Raw genomic sequence first — 17,284 nt, 5'->3', positions numbered from 1 at the left:
TGGTTTACATTAAAAAAAAAATACATTCTGATACTTTTGGAGAGGGTGAGGTGTGGTTTTATTTGCTATCTACATGGAAGGCCTCCACAATTGAACATCTTGCACAAGGACTCAAAAAACGGGTTATAAAAGTGACTGTGGAGCAAGATTTCCACAACATTTACACCAAAGTATATTTAATACGTATTAACTAGTTTTAAATGTACAAAACACAAAACCAGTGAAATTGGCAGAATACAAACAGAATACAATGATTTGCAAATCCTTTTCAACTGATATTCAATTGAATAGACTGCAAAGACAAGATATTTAATGTTCGAACTGAGAAACTTCATTTTTTTTCCCCGCAAATAATCATTAACTTAGAATTTAATACCAGCAACACATTGCACAAAAAATGGCACAAGGGCATTTTTACCACTGTGTTATATGGCCTTTCCTTTTAACAACACTCAGTAAACGTTTGGGAACTGAGGTGACACATTTTTTAAGCTTTTCAGGTGGAATTCTTTCCCATTCTTGCTTGATGTACAGCTTAAGTTGTTCAACAGTCCGGGGGTCTCCATTGTGGTATTTTAGGCTTCATAATGCGCCACACATTTTCAATGGGAGACAGGTCCGGACTACAGGCAGGCCAGTCTAGTACCCGCAGTCTTTTACTATGAAGCCACGTTGATGTAACAAGGCTTGGCATTGTCTTGCTGAAATAAGCAGGGGCGTCCATTATAATGTTGCTTGGATGGCAACATATGTTGCTCCAAAACCTTTCACCATTAATGGTGCCTTCACAGATGTGTAAGTTACCTATGCTTTGGGCCCCATACCATCACAGATGCTGTCTTTTCAACTTTGCGCCTATGGTTCTTTACCTCTTTGTTCCGGAGGACACAACATCCACAGTTTCCAAAAACAATTTCAAATGTGGACTCGTCAGAACACTTTTACACTTTGCATCAGTCCATCTTAGATGAGCTCAGGCCCAGCGAAGCCGGCGGTGTTTCTGGGTGTTGTTGATAAATGGCTTTCGCTTTGCATAGTGGAGTTTTAAAATGCACTTACAGATGTAGGGACCAACTGTAGTTACTGACAGTGGTTCTCTGAAGTGTTCCTGAGCCCATGTGGTGATATCCTTTACCCACTGATGTCGCTTTTTGAAGCAGTACTGCCTGAGGGATCGAAGGTCACAGGCATTCAATGTTATGTGCAATGATTTCTTTGAGTGCAGATGACATGGCACCCCAAACCATCACCCAACCATGCAAATTTTGCATTTCCTTTGGAAATCGAGGTCCCAGAGTCTGGAGGAAGACAGGAGAGGAACAGGATCCACGTTACCTGAAGTCTAGTGTAAAGTTTCCACCATCAGTGATGGTTTGGGGTGCCATGTCATCTGCTGGTGTCGGTCCACTCTGTTTCCTGAGATCCAGGGTCAACGCAGCCGTCTACCAGCAAGTTTTAGAGCACTTCATGCTTCCTGCTGCTGACCTGCTCTATGGAGATGGAGATTTCAAGTTCCAACAGGACTTGGCGCCTGCACACAGCGCAAAATCTACCCGTGCCTGGTTTACGGACCATGGTATTTCTGTTCTAAATTGGCCCGCCAACTCCCCTGACCTTAGCCCCATAGAAAATCTGTGGGGTATTGTGAAAAGGAAGATGCAGAATGCCAGACCCAAAAACGCAGAAGAGTTGAAGGCCACTATCAGAGCAACCTGGGCTCTCATAACACCTGAGCAGTGCCAGAAACTCATCGACTCCATGCCACGCCGCATTAACGCAGTAATTGAGGCAAAAGGAGCTCCAACCAAGTATTGAGTATTGTACATGCTCATATTTTTCATTTTCATACTTTTCAGTTGGCCAACATTTCTAAAAATCCCTTTTTTGTATTAGCCTTAAGTAATATTCTAATTTTGTGACACGCGGAATTTGGGATTTTCATTTGTTGCCACTTCAAATCATCAAAATTAAATGAAATAAACATTTGAATTCATCAGTCTGTGTGCAATGAATAAATATAATGTACAAGTTACACCTTTTGAATGCAATTACTGAAATAAATCAAGTTTTTCAAAATATTCTAATTTACTGGCTTTTACCTGTATATATCCATCCATCCATTTACTACCGCTTATTCCCTTCGGGGTCGCGGGGATAGATATATATATATATATATATATATATATATATATATATATATATATGAAATACTTGACTTGGTGAATTCTAGCTGTAAATATACTCCTCCCCTCTTAGCCACGCCCCCTCACCCCCCACCCCCCACCTCCCGAAATCGGAGGTCTCAAGGTTGGCAAGTATGGCATAACAGTGAAAGCTAACACCGTATTTGAAAGCTAACACCGATTAACAATTATTATTATTATTATTATTATTATTTCCGATTTACACAATGTGCCAACTTCACTGGTTTTGGGGTTTGTAGATTCAAATCATCAATCAATCAATCAATCTTTATTTATATAGCCCTAAATCACAAGTGTCTCAAAGGGCTGCACAAGCCACAACGACATCCTCGGTACAAAGCCCACATATCATCATAGGTATCCACGGTGTGAACAAAATATGAGCAAAACCAAACAAGAATGACAAACACATTTCGGGAGAACATCTGCACCTTAACACAACATAAACACAACAGAACAAATACCCAGAATCCCATGCAGCCCTAACTCTTCCGGGCTACATTATACACCCCTGCTACCAACAATATTACCCAAAGTAATAACCTGGTACACTGACGATGGCCATAGAAAACAACTTTAACACTCTTACTAATAATGCGCCACACTTTGAACCAAAACCAAACAAGAATGACAAACACATTTCGGGAGAACATCTGCACCTTAACACAACATAAACACAACAGAACAAATACCCAGAATCCCATGCAGCCCTAACTCTTCCGGGCTACATTATACACCCCTGCTACCAACAATATTACCCAAAGTAATAACCTGGTACACTGACGGTGGCCATAGAAAACAACTTTAACACTCTTACTAATAATGCGCCACACTTTGAACCAAAACCAAACAAGAATGACAAACACATTTCGGGAGAACATCTGCACCTTAACACAACATAAACACAACAGAACAAATACCCAGAATCCCATGCAGCCCTAACTCTTCCGGGCTACATTATACACCCCTGCTACCAACAATATTACCCAAAGTAATAACCTGGTACACTGACGGTGGCCATAGAAAACAACTTTAACACTCTTACTAATAATGCGCCACACTTTGAACCAAAACCAAACAAGAATGACAAACACATTTCGGGAGAACATCTGCACCTTAACACAACATAAACACAACAGAACAAATACCCAGAATCCCATGCAGCCCTAACTCTTCCGGGCTACATTATACACCCCTGCTACCAACAATATTACCCAAAGTAATAACCTGGTACACTGACGGTGGCCATAGAAAACAACTTTAACACTCTTACTAATAATGCGCCACACTTTGAACCAAAACCAAACAAGAATGACAAACACATTTCGGGAGAACATCTGCACCTTAACACAACATAAACACAACAGAACAAATACCCAGAATCCCATGCAGCCCTAACTCTTCCGGGCTACATTATACACCCCTGCTACCAACAATATTACCCAAAGTAATAACCTGGTACCTCTCCCAAATTGTAAATACTGAGCTTGTATGTTCTCACCTGCCTCCCAATGGGTGGCTGGTGGCCACGTTGGGTGTTTTTGCTTGCAAAGGTGTGAAATAACTGTGAATGCAATCTCTTCCTGTCTGCTGTTTCTGGGATATTTTGCTTGCAACTCTCTCAGCCTGACACCCAAGTTGAACGGATGGGACGAGTGCTGTTTTCTTTTGGAAAATATAAATTGTTTATTTCCCTATTGTAGTCACTTTGTAAAGTGGGCCTCAATGAGCAAAGCACGCACTTAGGCCCGAACAGAAATGCCCTTGTGCTTAAGCCTAAGAGCCTTAGTGTATACACTTGGCAGCACTGTAATGGTACCAATCACAGTCTGTCATGTGTGTACATACAGTTATCTTGCATTCACACTGCTTCTCTATCCTCACCACCATCGCACTTTCTCCTCTGAAGGAAGTCAATGAATGTGTGCGTCTGAGTTCCAAGCATGGAGGTGCCACTGGCTTTTGTTTGTGGGACATTGGTGGCCTTTGTGCCCCCCCCCCTCACAAGGCAGCGGGGGGACAAAGGCTGTTGTCTTTGCAGTCACAAAAGCAACGTTTCTCCTCTGCAACCTCGCCCTTTTTTCTCACAGTCTGCCTGCATGAATGGAGACGCACGGCCTTGACCGCGGCATCCGTTCAGACGGCACGTATGCAGCTTTAGAAAGTGCAGGAACGTTGGCAGCAGATGGTTCCATAGTGATAAGGTTTTGTATTAAAGGGATCAAGCAAGTAAATGCTGTGTCCATGCAATCCCAAAAGGCCTTGCTTTGTGGTGCTCACACTAGGCCAGGGGTCGGCAACCCGCGGCTCCGGAGCCGCATGCGGCTCTTTGATCACTCTGTTGCGACTCAGCTGCATACTTGCCGACCCCCCCCCCCCCGATTTTCCCGGTAGACTTACGGATTTCAGTGCCTCTCGCAGAATATAATATAATATTCTCCGATTTTCACCCTTACAATAATGATAAGGGCGTGCCATGATGGTACAGCATTTAGCGCCCTCTACATTCTGTATAAACAGCGTGCCAGCCCAGCCTCTTGTTATATGCATCTTCTGCTTGCACACGCAAGTGACAGCAATGCATACTTGGTCAACAGCCACACAGGTTACACTGACGGTGGCCATAGAAAACAACTTTAACACTCTTACTAATAATGCGCCACACTTTGAACCAAAACCAAACAAGAATGACAAACACATTTCGGGAGAACATCTGCACCTTAACACAACATAAACACAACAGAACAAATACCCAGAATCCCATGCAGCCCTAACTCTTCCGGGCTACATTATACACCCCTGCTACCACCAAACCCCCCCCCCCCCTCTGTGCGTCGGTTGAGGTGGGCGGGGTTTGGTGTATAATATATCCCGGAAGAGTTAGGGCTGCATGGGATTCTGGGTATTTGTCCTGTTGTGTTTATGCTGTGTTACGGTGCAGATGTTCTCCCGAAATTTGTTTGTCATTCTTGTTTGGTGTGGGTTCACAGTGTGGCGCATTATTAGTAAGAGTGTTAAAGTTTGTTTTTTTTATACCGCCACCGTCAGTGTAACCCCCCCCCCCCCCCCCCCCCCCCCTCTCTGTGCGTCGGTTGAGCTGGTCGGGGTTTGGTAGCGGGGGTGTGAAGTGAAGTGAAGTGAAGTGAATTATATTTATATAGCGCTTTTTCTCTAGTGACTCAAAGCGCTTTACACAGTGAAACCCAACATCTAAGTTACATTTAAACCAGTAAGTGTGTTTATCCTAAACATTCCTTCCACTTAATTTTACACACTATGACATTTTCTCCAAGTCTTTTGTTTTTGGGCAATACAACAATAGTATTATATTGTGGCCTGATACTGTGACAATATCGTACTGTAAGACGCCAATAATAAGATAGTATTGTTGTGTTTGTGTACCTGTGAATCCGCCTATGGACCAGGCGTATACGACTATGTTGTTGAGCTGGAAGCCCAGCTTGTGTATCGCAAACTGAATAACAACATCCATGGCGTTGGCCTCATTCTGTGGAAAAGGCACCCCCGTACTGCCTCCGAAGCCCGGATGGTTCCATCCCAGGACGGAGTAGCCGCCTTCTAGGGGGGTTTGTACATGCACCCCACCTCGTAGAAGCCGGCATTGCCTTCACAGCAGATGACCAGGGTCTGACCCTTGCGTCCGCCGCCTTCCCTTCGATCCACAAACATGGTGTCGATCTCATTGCCGTCACATGCTATCATCTTGTGTATAATGTAGCCCGGAAGAGTTAGGGCTGCATGGGATTCTGGGTATGTGTTCTGTTGTGTTTATGTTGTGTTACGGTGCAGATCAATCAATCAATCAATCAATCTTTATTTATATAGCCCTAAATCACAAGTGTCTCAAAGGGCTGCACAAGCCACAACGACATCCTCGGTACAAAGCCCACATACGGGCAAGGAAAAACTCACCCCAGTGGGACGTCGATGGGAATGACTATGAGAAACCTTGGAGAGGACCGCATATGTGGGTAACCCCCCCCCCCCCCTCTAGGGGAGACCGAAAGCAATGGATGTCGAGTGGGTCTGACATAATATTGTGAGAGTCCAGTCCATAGTGGATCCAACATAATAGTAAGAGTCCAGTCCATAGTGGGGCCAGCAGGACACCATCCCGAGCGGAGACGGGTCAGCAGCGTAGAGATGTTCCCAGCCGATGCACAGGCGAGCGGTCCACCCCGGGTCCCGACTCTGGACAGCCAGCACTTCATCCATGGCCACCGGACCTGTGCCCCCCCCCCCTCAAGGAAAAGGGGAGCAGAGGAGAAAAGAAAAGAAACGGCAGATCAACTGGTCTAACAGGGGGGCTATTTAAAGGCTAGAGTATACAAATGAGTTTTAAGATGGGACTTAAATGCTTCTACTGAGGTAGCATCTCTAATTGTTACCGGGAGGGCATTCCATAGTACTGGAGCCCGAATAGAAAACGCTCTATAGCCCGCAGACTTTTTTTGGGCTCTGGGAATCACTAATAAGCCGGAGTTCTTTGAACGCAGATTTCTTGCCGGGACATATGGTACAATGCAATCGACAAGATAGGACGGAGCTAGACCGTGTAGTATTTTATACGTAAGTAGTAAAACCTTAAAGTCGCATCTTAAGTGCACAGGAAGCCAGTGCAGGTGAGCCAGTATAGGCGTAATATGATCAAACTTTCTTGTTCTTGTCAAAAGTCTAGCAGCCGCATTTTGTACCAACTGTAATTTTTTAATGCTAGACATAGGGAGACCCGAAAATAATACGTTACAGTAGTCGAGACGAGACGTAACGAACGCATGAATAATGATCTCAGCGTCGCTAGTGGATAAAATAGAACGAATTTTAGCGATATTACGGAGATGAAAGAAGGCCGTTTTAGTAACACTCTTAATGTGTGACTCAAACGAGAGAGTTGGGTCGAAGATAATACCCAGATTCTTTACTGATTCGCCTTGTGTAATTGTTTGGTTGTCAAATGTTAAGGTGGTATTATCAAATAAATGTCGGTGTTTAGCAGGACCGATAATCAGCATTTCCGTTTTCTTGGCGTTGAGTTGCAAGAAGTTAGCGGACATCCATTGTTTAATTTCATTAAGACACGCCTCCAGCTGACTACAATCCGGCGTGTTGGTCAGCTTTAGGGGCATGTAGAGTTGGGTGTCATCAGCATAGCAATGAAAGCTAACACCGTATTTGCGTATGATGTCGCCTAGCGGCAGCATGTAATTACTACAGAGTGCAGGGCCAAGAACCGAACCCTGAGGAACTCCGCACGTTACCTTAACATAGTCCGAGGTCACATTATTATGGGAGACGCACTGCATCCTGTCAGTAAGATAAGAGTTAAACCACGACAAAGCTAAGTCTGACATACCAATACGTGTTTTGATACGCTCTAATAAAATATTATGATCGACGGTATCGAAAGCAGCGCTAAGATCAAGAAGCAGCAACATAGATGACGCATCAGAATCCATCGTTAGCAGTAGATCATTAGTCATTTTTGCGAGGGCTGTCTCCGTAGAGTGATTTGCCCTGAAACCGGATTGAAAAGGTTCACAGAGATTGTTAGACACCAAGTGTTCATTTAGCTGCTGTGCGACAATTTTTTCGAGGATTTTCGAAATAAAGGGAAGGTGGGACACCGGTCGGTAGTTTACCATGAGGTCAGGATCAAGGTTAGGTCTTTTGAGCAGAGGATGAATAACCGCTTTCTTGAATGCTAGGGGAACAGTGCCAGAGGAAAGTGATAAGTTTATAATATTTAGCACTGATGGACCTAATAATACAAAAGGCTCCTTGATAAGTTTCCCAGGAAGTGGGTCAAGTAAACATGTTGTTTGTTTTATCCCACTTACACGCTGTAATAGTTCCTCTAATGTTATTTCATCAAAAAGAGAGAGACTATTTTGTATTGCAGTATCCGTCGTAGATACAGTTGTATCTGTGTTCATAGAACCCAGTTGTAGCTGGGTTCTCCCGAAATGTGTTTGTCATTCTTGTTTGGTGTGGGTTCACAGTGTGGCGCATTATTAGTAAGAGTGTTAAAGTTGTTTTATATGGCCACCGTCAGTGTAACCTGTGTGGCTGTTGACAAAGTATGCCTTGCTGTCACTTACGTGAGCAAGCAGAAGCCCCATACAACGTGTTTCTGGGCCGGCACGCTGGTTGTAGTGGGCGCTAAATGCTGTACCATCAAGGCACGTTCGAGAGAATAGTTGCCTTGAAATTCGTAGTCCGCCAGAAAAATCGGGAGGGTTAACAAGTATGACGCTGTCAAGCGCAATTCATATAAAACCCGCGGGCCGCACTAACATTAACTTTTCATATTAAGGTATGGGCCGCGTGTCTGAGACCCTTGCTTTGTACATAGTACAAAGCAAAAAAAAAACTTTGTATGCAGTGTTATTTCATTTTAAATTTCAAAAGATTTTTGTGGCTCCCATTGTTTTCTTAAATTTGTGAAACTGGTCAAAATGGCTCTTTGACTGGTAAAGGTTGCCGACCCCTGGTCTAGGCCAATAGTATCGTGTCTAAGAAAAGTCTGGTAAGTTTTAATCGTGTGGGCACAGATGTGTTCCTTTCTTTTATTGTAACTGGATTTGCGTATGTTCTGTAACTGGATCTGTGCAATTGCAACCCTTACACGTTTTCTTGAATAAATAAATACTTTCAATTTTTTTTTTTTAAAGTTTACAGTCGTCCATTGCTACGCTGTGATAAAATGGCAACCAAGGTAATCAAAAAGGTCAACCAACGAACGAGATTTCTCTACAGAATCTCCTTTCTGGTCAACAAAAGCACCATGAAGATTCTAGCAGGAACTCTCATTCAACCCTTTTTCGATTACGCACGCACCTCCTGGTACCCTAGCACCTCCAAAACCCTCAAATCTAGACTCCAAACATCCCAGAACAAGCTAGTCAAATTACTTCTAGACCTCCACCTTACTTCTAGACCTCCACCTCCTGGTACCCTAGCACCTCCAAAACCCTCAAATCTAGACTCCAAACATCCCAGAACAAGCTAGTCAAATTACTTCTAGACCTCCACCTTACTTCTAGACCTCCACCTCCTGGTACCCTAGCACCTCCAAAACCCTCAAATCTAGACTCCAAACATCCCAGAACAAGCTAGTCAAATTACTTCTAGACCTCCACCTTACTTCTAGACCTCCACCTCCTGGTACCCTAGCACCTCCAAAACCCTCAAATCTAGACTCTAAACATCCCAGAACAAGCTAGTCAAATTACTTCTAGACCTCCACCTTACTTCTAGACCTCCACCTCCTGGTACCCTAGCACCTCCAAAACCCTCAAATCTAGACTCCAAACATCCCAGAACAAGCTAGTCAGATTACTTCTAGACCTCCACCCCAGATCACACCTCACTCCTACCCACTTCTCCAAAGTGGGCCGGCTCAGGGTGGAGGACAGAGTAAAACAACTTGCACTGAGCCTAGTCTATAAAATCCGCTACGCCTCCCTGATACCGAAGTACATGTCAAACTACTTCCTTAAATGACCGCCATAACCACAACACCAAGGGGAGCTCCACTAACCACGGTAAACCCAGATTCCGATCTAACAAAGGTCTTAACTCATTCTCCTTCTATGCCACATCAATATGGAATGCACTCCCAACAGGTGTAAAAGAAAGGGCATCTCTATCCTCCTTCAAAACCGCACTAAAAGAACACCTACAGGCAACTTCAACCCTGAACTAACACCCTCCCTTCCACATCATACCTCTTCGGATTGTAAATAATCAAATGTAGATACTTTTTATTATATTTTCTGATCTCTCTCTCTATGTCCACTACTTGCTGTACATACCCTACCAAGTCAGACCTACACTCTTTCAATGTCCATTTCTCTTTCTTAGATGATGCAATTGTTGATGACTGAAGTGTTGATACCAACCAAACCTCTGTATTATTATTTATTTCACTAACTGCTATCTTTGCTATCACTTTTACCATCATATTTGTACATATCCTATTTGCTGATGTTTCTCTATTGTTGTTATTGTTGTTGTTGTTTTTGTCTCTCTGTCTTATCCCCCTCTTGTCCCCACAATTTCCCTCTCTGCCTTCCTTTTTTTCTCTTTCTATCTCCTCCTGCTCCGGCCCGGCTGCACCAAATGATCATTTAAATTCATTTACAAACCCTGTTTCCATATGAGTTGGGAAATTGTGTTAGATGTAAAGATAAACGGAATACAATGATTTGCAAATCATTTTCAACCCATATTCAGTTGAATATGCTACAAAGACAACATATTTGATGTTCAAACTGATAAACCTTTTTTTTTTTTTTTGCAAATAATCATAAACTTTAGAATTTGATGCCAGCAACACGTGACAAAGAAGTTGGGAAAGGTGGCAATAAATACTGATAAAGTTGAGGAATGCTCATCAAACACTTATTTGGAACATCCCACAGGTGTGCAGGCTAATTGGGAACAGGTGGGTGCCATGATTGGGTATAAAAGTAGATTCCATGAAATGCTCAGTCATTCACAAACAAGGATGGGGCGAGGGTCACCACTTTGTCAACAAATGCGTGAGCAAATTGTTGAACAGTTTAAGAAAAACCTTTCTCAACCAGCTATTGCAAGGAATTTAGGGATTTCACCATCTACGGTCCGTAATATCATCAAAGGGTTCAGAGATTCTGGAGAAATCACTGCACGTAAGCAGCTAAGCCCGTGACCTTCCATCCCTCAGGCTGTACTGCATCAACAAGCGACATCAGTGTGTAAAGGATATCACCACATAGGCTCAGGAACACTTCAGAAACCCACTGTCAGTAACTACAGTTGGTCGCTACATCTGTAAGTGCAAGTTAAAACTCTCCTATGCAAGGCGAAAACCGTTTATCAACAACACCCAGAAACGCCGTCAGCTTCGCTGGGCCTGAGCTCATCTAAGATGGACTGATACAAAGTGGAAAAGTGTTCTGTGGTCTGACGAGTCCACATTTCAAATTGTTTTTGGAAACTGTGGATGTCGTGTCCTCCGGACCAAAGAGGAAAAGAACCATCCGGATTGTTATAGACGCAAAGTTGAAAAGCCAGCATCTGTGATGGTATGGGGGTGTATTAGTGCCCAAGACATGGGTAACTTACACATCTGTGAAGGCACCATTAATGCTGAAAGGTACATACAGGTTTTGGAGCAACATATGTTGCCATCCAAGCAACGTTACCATGGACGCCCCTGCTTATTTCAGCAAGACAATGCCAAGCCACGTGTTACATCACCGTGGTTTCATAGTAAAAGAGTGCGGGTACTAGACTGGCCTGCCTGTAGTCCAGACCTGTCTCCCATAAAAAATGTGTGGCGCATTATGAAGCCTAAAATACCACAACGGAGACCCTCGGACTGTTGAACAACTTAAGCTGTACATCAAGCAAGAATGGGAAAGAATTCCACCTGAGAAGCTTCAAAAATGTGTCTCCTCAGTTCCCAAACGTTTACTTAGTGTTGTTAAAAGGAAAGGCCATGTAACACAGTGGTGAACATGCCCTTTCCCAACCACTTTGGCACGTGTTGCAGCCATGCAATTCTAAGTTAATTATTATTTACAAAAAAAAATAAAGTTTATGAGTTTGAACATCAAATATCTTGTCTTGGTGGTGCATTCAACTGAATATGGGTTGAAAAGGATTTGCAAATCATTGTATTCCGTTTATATTTACATCTAACACAATTTCCCAACTCATATGGAAACGGGGTTTGTAAATAAAGTCAAATACAAAATAAGGCAACAAGAGAAGTATCCCACACTTCTCTTTTGTAAACTAAATTTATACAGCCGATATGGGCATTGTTGCGTTTGGACCAGTTGTTCCTCCCAAGCTCTTTATGACAGTATTGCTGAGTAGAAAAACCACCAGAGACAGAATAGATATTTTGTAATTTTATCTCCAAAGCTTTGGAAATATAATGAGACCAGTCCAGCATAGAACATTCAATCGCGCAGCTAAGATGGTCTGATCTAAAATATGGAAACCTTCTCTTCTATAAAGTGTCTCTCTTTCTAGCCCAAACACATGCCCATTGTCCTGCTTAGCTGGACACAGGAACAGATAAGGAAAAGGAGTATCTCTCCTCCTTACATTCCAAGGTCAAGGTTAGCACACAGTACTTGCAGACAACCAAAAGACCACAATTGGAAGAAGAACACTAGCTGTTTTGTAATATGATTATGAAAATAAAGAAGTAACACTTAAATACGGATATATGTAAATATCTGCCTCCGACAGCATCTACATCAACTATATGATTTGCCTGAGAAGCTGGACAGGACAAAAAAAAAAAAAAAAGAGTTTATTTGGCGGCGCTGGTAGGGAAGTGGGTGCATCCCTGTTACTCCACGTGCATTGTATTCGTCAATAATGTGTTCTGCGTGGTTGCTTGCAGGTTGCTATGAGTGCTGTATGCGTTGCCTGGGCGGGATCCCCTACTGCTCACTGGTCGCCACGCTGCTGTGCTTCTCCGGCATCGCCCTCTTCTGCGGATGCGGACACCAGGCGCTCACAGAGAGCGAAAGACTCATCGAGATTTACTTCACCCGTAACCTGCAGGATTACGTCACCCTCGTTTACGTGTATGTGCTACTGTCGACTGTTAAATGTAACAACTGGGCAAAATTAATCATTACGCTTTCCTTTTGAGTATAAGTTTTAAAAGAATGTGTGACTCTCTATGAAAGTTCTTTACTCCTGTTTTAATGCCAGTGCTGGTATTGCCAGCAGGAGTATCAAGAAGTTATGGATGTATCACTATTTCCCAGACCAGATTAGATTTTAGATTTTAGATTTAGATTTATTGGTCCCCTTGGGGAAATTCATTGTCACTGCCGTACATTTAAACACTAGACATTGCACATCACACAAAAAAAAATAATAACAAAAAGACATCATACATGACTAACACACATTTACAGGCTTGTCAGACAGGTCGGCCGGGCCTGCTGTTAAGGGCGGCTATAGCTGCAGGGATAAGGCTTTTCCTGATTATTCTTTTTAGTGTTACTGATTTTAAGACAAAAATTATATTTTATTGATCGCGTAGACATACAATTTCTCAAAAAAAAAAGTTGTTTTATAGTTTACAGGTAAAAGCCAGTAAATTAGAATATTTTGAAAAACTTGATTTATTTCAGTAATTGCATTCAAAAGGTGTAACTTGTACATTATATTTATTCATTGCACACAGACTGATGCATTCAAATGTTTATTTCATTTAATTTTGATGATTTGAAGTGGCAACAAATGAAAATCCAAAATTCCGTGTGTCACAAAATTAGAATATTACTTAAGGCTAAAACAAAAAAGGGATTTTTAGAAATGTTGGCCAACTGAAAAGTATGAAAATGAAAAATATGAGCATGTACAATACTCAATACTTGGTTGGAGCTCCTTTTGCCTCAATTACTGCGTTAATGCGGCGTGGCATGGAGTCGATGAGTTTCTGGCACTGCTCAGGTGTTATGAGAGCCCAGGTTGCTCAGACAGTGACCTTCAACTCTTCTGCGTTTTTGGGTCTGGCATTCTGCATCTTTCTTTTCACAATACCCCACAGATTTTCTATGGGGCTAAGGTCAGGGGAGTTGGCGGGCCAATTTAGAACAGAAATACCATGGTCCGTTAACCAGGCACGGGTAGATTTTGCGCTGTGTGCAGGCGCCAAGTCCTGTTGGAACTTGAAATCTCCATCTCCATAGAGCAGGTCAGCAGCAGGAAGCATGAAGTGCTCTAAAACTTGCTGGTAGACGGCTGCGTTGACCCTGGATCTCAGGAAACAGAGTGGACCGACACCAGCAGATGACATGGCACCCCAAACCATCACTGATGGTGGAAACTTTACACTAGACTTCAGGCAACGTGGATCCTGTGCCTCTCCTGTCTTCCTCCAGACTCTGGGACCTCGATTTCCAAAGGAAATGCAAAATTTGCTTTCGTCAGAAAACATGACTTTGAACCACTCAGCAGCAGTCCAGCTGGTGTCGGTCCACTCTGTTTCCTGAGATCCAGGGTCAACGCAGCCGTCTACCAGCAAGTTTTAGAGCACTTCATGCTTCCTGCTGCTGACCTGCTCTATGGAGATGGAGATTTCAAGTTCCAACAGGACTTGGCGCCTGCACACAGCGCAAAATCTACCCGTGCCTGGTTTACGGACCATGGTATTTCTGTTCTAAATTGGCCCACCAACTCCCCTGACCTTAGCCCCATAGAAAATCTGTGGGGTATTGTGAAAAGAAAGATGCAGAATGCCAGACCCAAAAACGCAGAAGAGTTGAAGGCCACTATCAGAGCAACCTGGGCTCTCATAACACCTGAGCAGTGCCAGAAACTCATCGACTCCATGCCACGCCGCATTAACGCAGTAATTGAGGCAAAAGGAGCTCCAACCAAGTATTGAGTATTGGACATGCTCATATTTTTCATTTTCATACTTTTCAGTTGGCCAACATTTCTAAAAATCCCTTTTTTGTATTAGCCTTAAGTAATATTCTAATTTTGTGACACACGGAATTTTGGATTTTCATTTGTTGCCACTTCAAATCATCAAAATTAAATGAAATAAACATTTGAATGCATCAGTCTGTGTGCAATGAATAAATATAATGTACAAGTTACACCTTTTGAATGCAATTACTGAAATAAATCACGTTTTTCAAAATATTCTAATTTACTGGCTTTTACCTGTATAGCAGTGGTTCTCAAGAATAGAATATAATATAAAGTACTTTATTGATCCTTGGGGGAAATTCAGCACCACGGTTCGCTCACAATAGACAATAAATACTATACAGCATTATTCACATGTGAATAATATAAATATGTTATACATATATACTATTCAATTGTTAAACATTTAATTTATTGGTTCTCATTATTGAAAAACACTGCTTGAGACCAGGGGTGTCAAACTCATTTTAGCTCAGGGGCCGCATGGAGGAAAATCTGATGGACTATTAAAATCATGGCACTAAAACGAAAAAATAAAGACAACTTCAGATTGTTTTCTTTGTCTTACTTTGGCCAAAAATAGAACAACCACATTCTGAAAATATTACAATAAAAATATAGAAAAAAATACCGGCAGCGGTAAAGTTTAGATGCATTAAGGAAAGAAGAAAGTGAATTAATTTTTATAACTGAATAATTTTATATATGCATAAAAATGTGTTTTCTTCAGTATTATTTTTTTTATGAATTAAGTAACGTTTATGACAACCTTTCTGCAAAACACAATACAGAATGAGAGATATACCGTATTTTTCGGAGTATAAGTCGCTCCGGAGTATAAGTCGCACCGGCCGAAAATGCATAATAAAGAAGGAAAAAAAACATAAGTCGCATTTTTGGGGGAAATGTATTTGATTAAAGCCAACACCAAGAATAGACATTTGAAAGGCAATTTAAAATAAATAAAGAATAGTGAACAACAGGCTGAATAAGTGTACGTTATATGAGGCATAAATAACCAACTGGTATGTTAACGTAACATATTATGGTAAGAGTCATTCAAATAACTATAACATATAGAACATGCTATACGTTTACCAAACAATCTGTCACTCCTAATCGCGAAATCCCATGAAATCTTATACGTCTAGTCTCTTACGTGAATGAGCTAAATAATATTATTTAGATATTTTACCGTAATGTGTTAATAATTTCACACATAAGTCGCTCCTGAGTATAAGTCGCACCCCTGACCAAACTATGAAAAAAACAGCGACTTATAGTCCGAAAAATACGGTATGCATAAAAATTTGTTTTCTTTAGTATTATTTTTTTTATGAATTAAGTAACGTTTATGACAACCTTTTCTCCAAAACACAATATAGAATGTGAGATATAACAGGATAATGCATACATTTATCATTTGTTTTCAAAACGCTTACAAAAAAGTGGGACCCCAAAGCATACTTGCCAACCCTCCCGGATTTTCCGGGAGACTCCCGAATTTCAGCGCCTCTCCCGAAAACCACCCGGGACAAATTTTCTCCCAAAAATCTCCCGAAATTCAGGCCCCCTCCAGCTCCATGCGGACCTGAGTGACGTGTCGACAGCGGCCAGCCTGTTCTCACGTCCGCTTTCCCACAATATAAACAGCGTGCCTGCCCAATCACGTTATTAACTGTAGAATGATGGAGGGCGAGTTCTTGGTTTCTTATGTGGGTTTATTGTTAGGCAGTTTCATTAACGTCCTCCCAGCGCGGCAACAACACACAACAACAGCAGTCACGTTTTCGTCTACCGTAAAGCAGTTCGTCTGCCGTAAACAGCAATGTTGTGACACTCTTAAACAGGACAACACTGCCATCTACTGTACATGCATATGTGACAATAACATCTACGGCTTTTAGAGAGTGCAGTGCACAACTGCGCACACAACAAGGATATATTTATATATATATATATATATATATATATATATATATACATATATTAATAATAATAATAAAAAATATATATATATATATATATATATATATATATATATATATATATATATATATATATATATATATAGCTAGAATTCACTGAAAGTCAAGTATTTCTTATATATATATATATATATATATATATATATGAAATACTTGACTTGGTGAATTCTAGCTGTAAATATACTCCTCCCCTCTTAACCACGCCCCCCGCCCCCCACACACACCTCCCGAAATTGGAGGTTTCAAGGTTGGCAAGTATGCCCCAAAGATTTACTGAGGGACCCCATTTTTATGACTTGGTGGGGTTTTGAAAATTCCTACACTGCAAAAAGTCAGTGTTCAAAAACAAGAAGAAAAAAATACAAAAGTTAGGGGTATTTTATTTGAACTGAGCAAAATTATCTGCCAATAGAACAAGAAAATTCGGCTTGTCAAGACTTTCCGAAACAAGTAAAATTAGCTCAACTCAATGAACCCAAAAAGTACTTTAAAGTAAGTATATTTTCACTAATAACAAGTGTACTTTTCTTGGTAGAAAAAAACAGACCTTTTTGCTCAATATGTTGAAAAATATTCTTAAATTAAGTAAATGCTAGTGCCATAATCTTGACA

The 17,284-nt window shown here is 41.6% G+C and overlaps 1 protein-coding gene across 2 annotated transcripts in view; it reads left to right on the top strand.

Annotated features, from left to right (window-relative positions):
- plp1a (proteolipid protein 1a) overlaps positions 1-17,284 on the top strand; it is a 50,329-nt gene that overhangs the window by 4,940 nt on the left and 28,105 nt on the right. For both annotated transcript variants that reach the window (XM_061927721.2, XM_061927722.2), the window contains exon 2: positions 12,631-12,817. In XM_061927721.2, the coding sequence (XP_061783705.2) occupies positions 12,631-12,817 (187 nt within the window). The remainder of the gene's footprint in view (positions 1-12,630; positions 12,818-17,284) is intronic.

The sequence above is a fragment of the Nerophis lumbriciformis genome, linkage group LG35 (genome assembly GCF_033978685.3).
Source record: "Nerophis lumbriciformis linkage group LG35, RoL_Nlum_v2.1, whole genome shotgun sequence".
NCBI classification, from domain to species: Eukaryota; Metazoa; Chordata; class Actinopteri; order Syngnathiformes; family Syngnathidae; genus Nerophis; species Nerophis lumbriciformis.
Note: the sequence above shows the minus strand (reverse complement) of the source record. Positions and strands in the feature narration are given on the sequence as shown.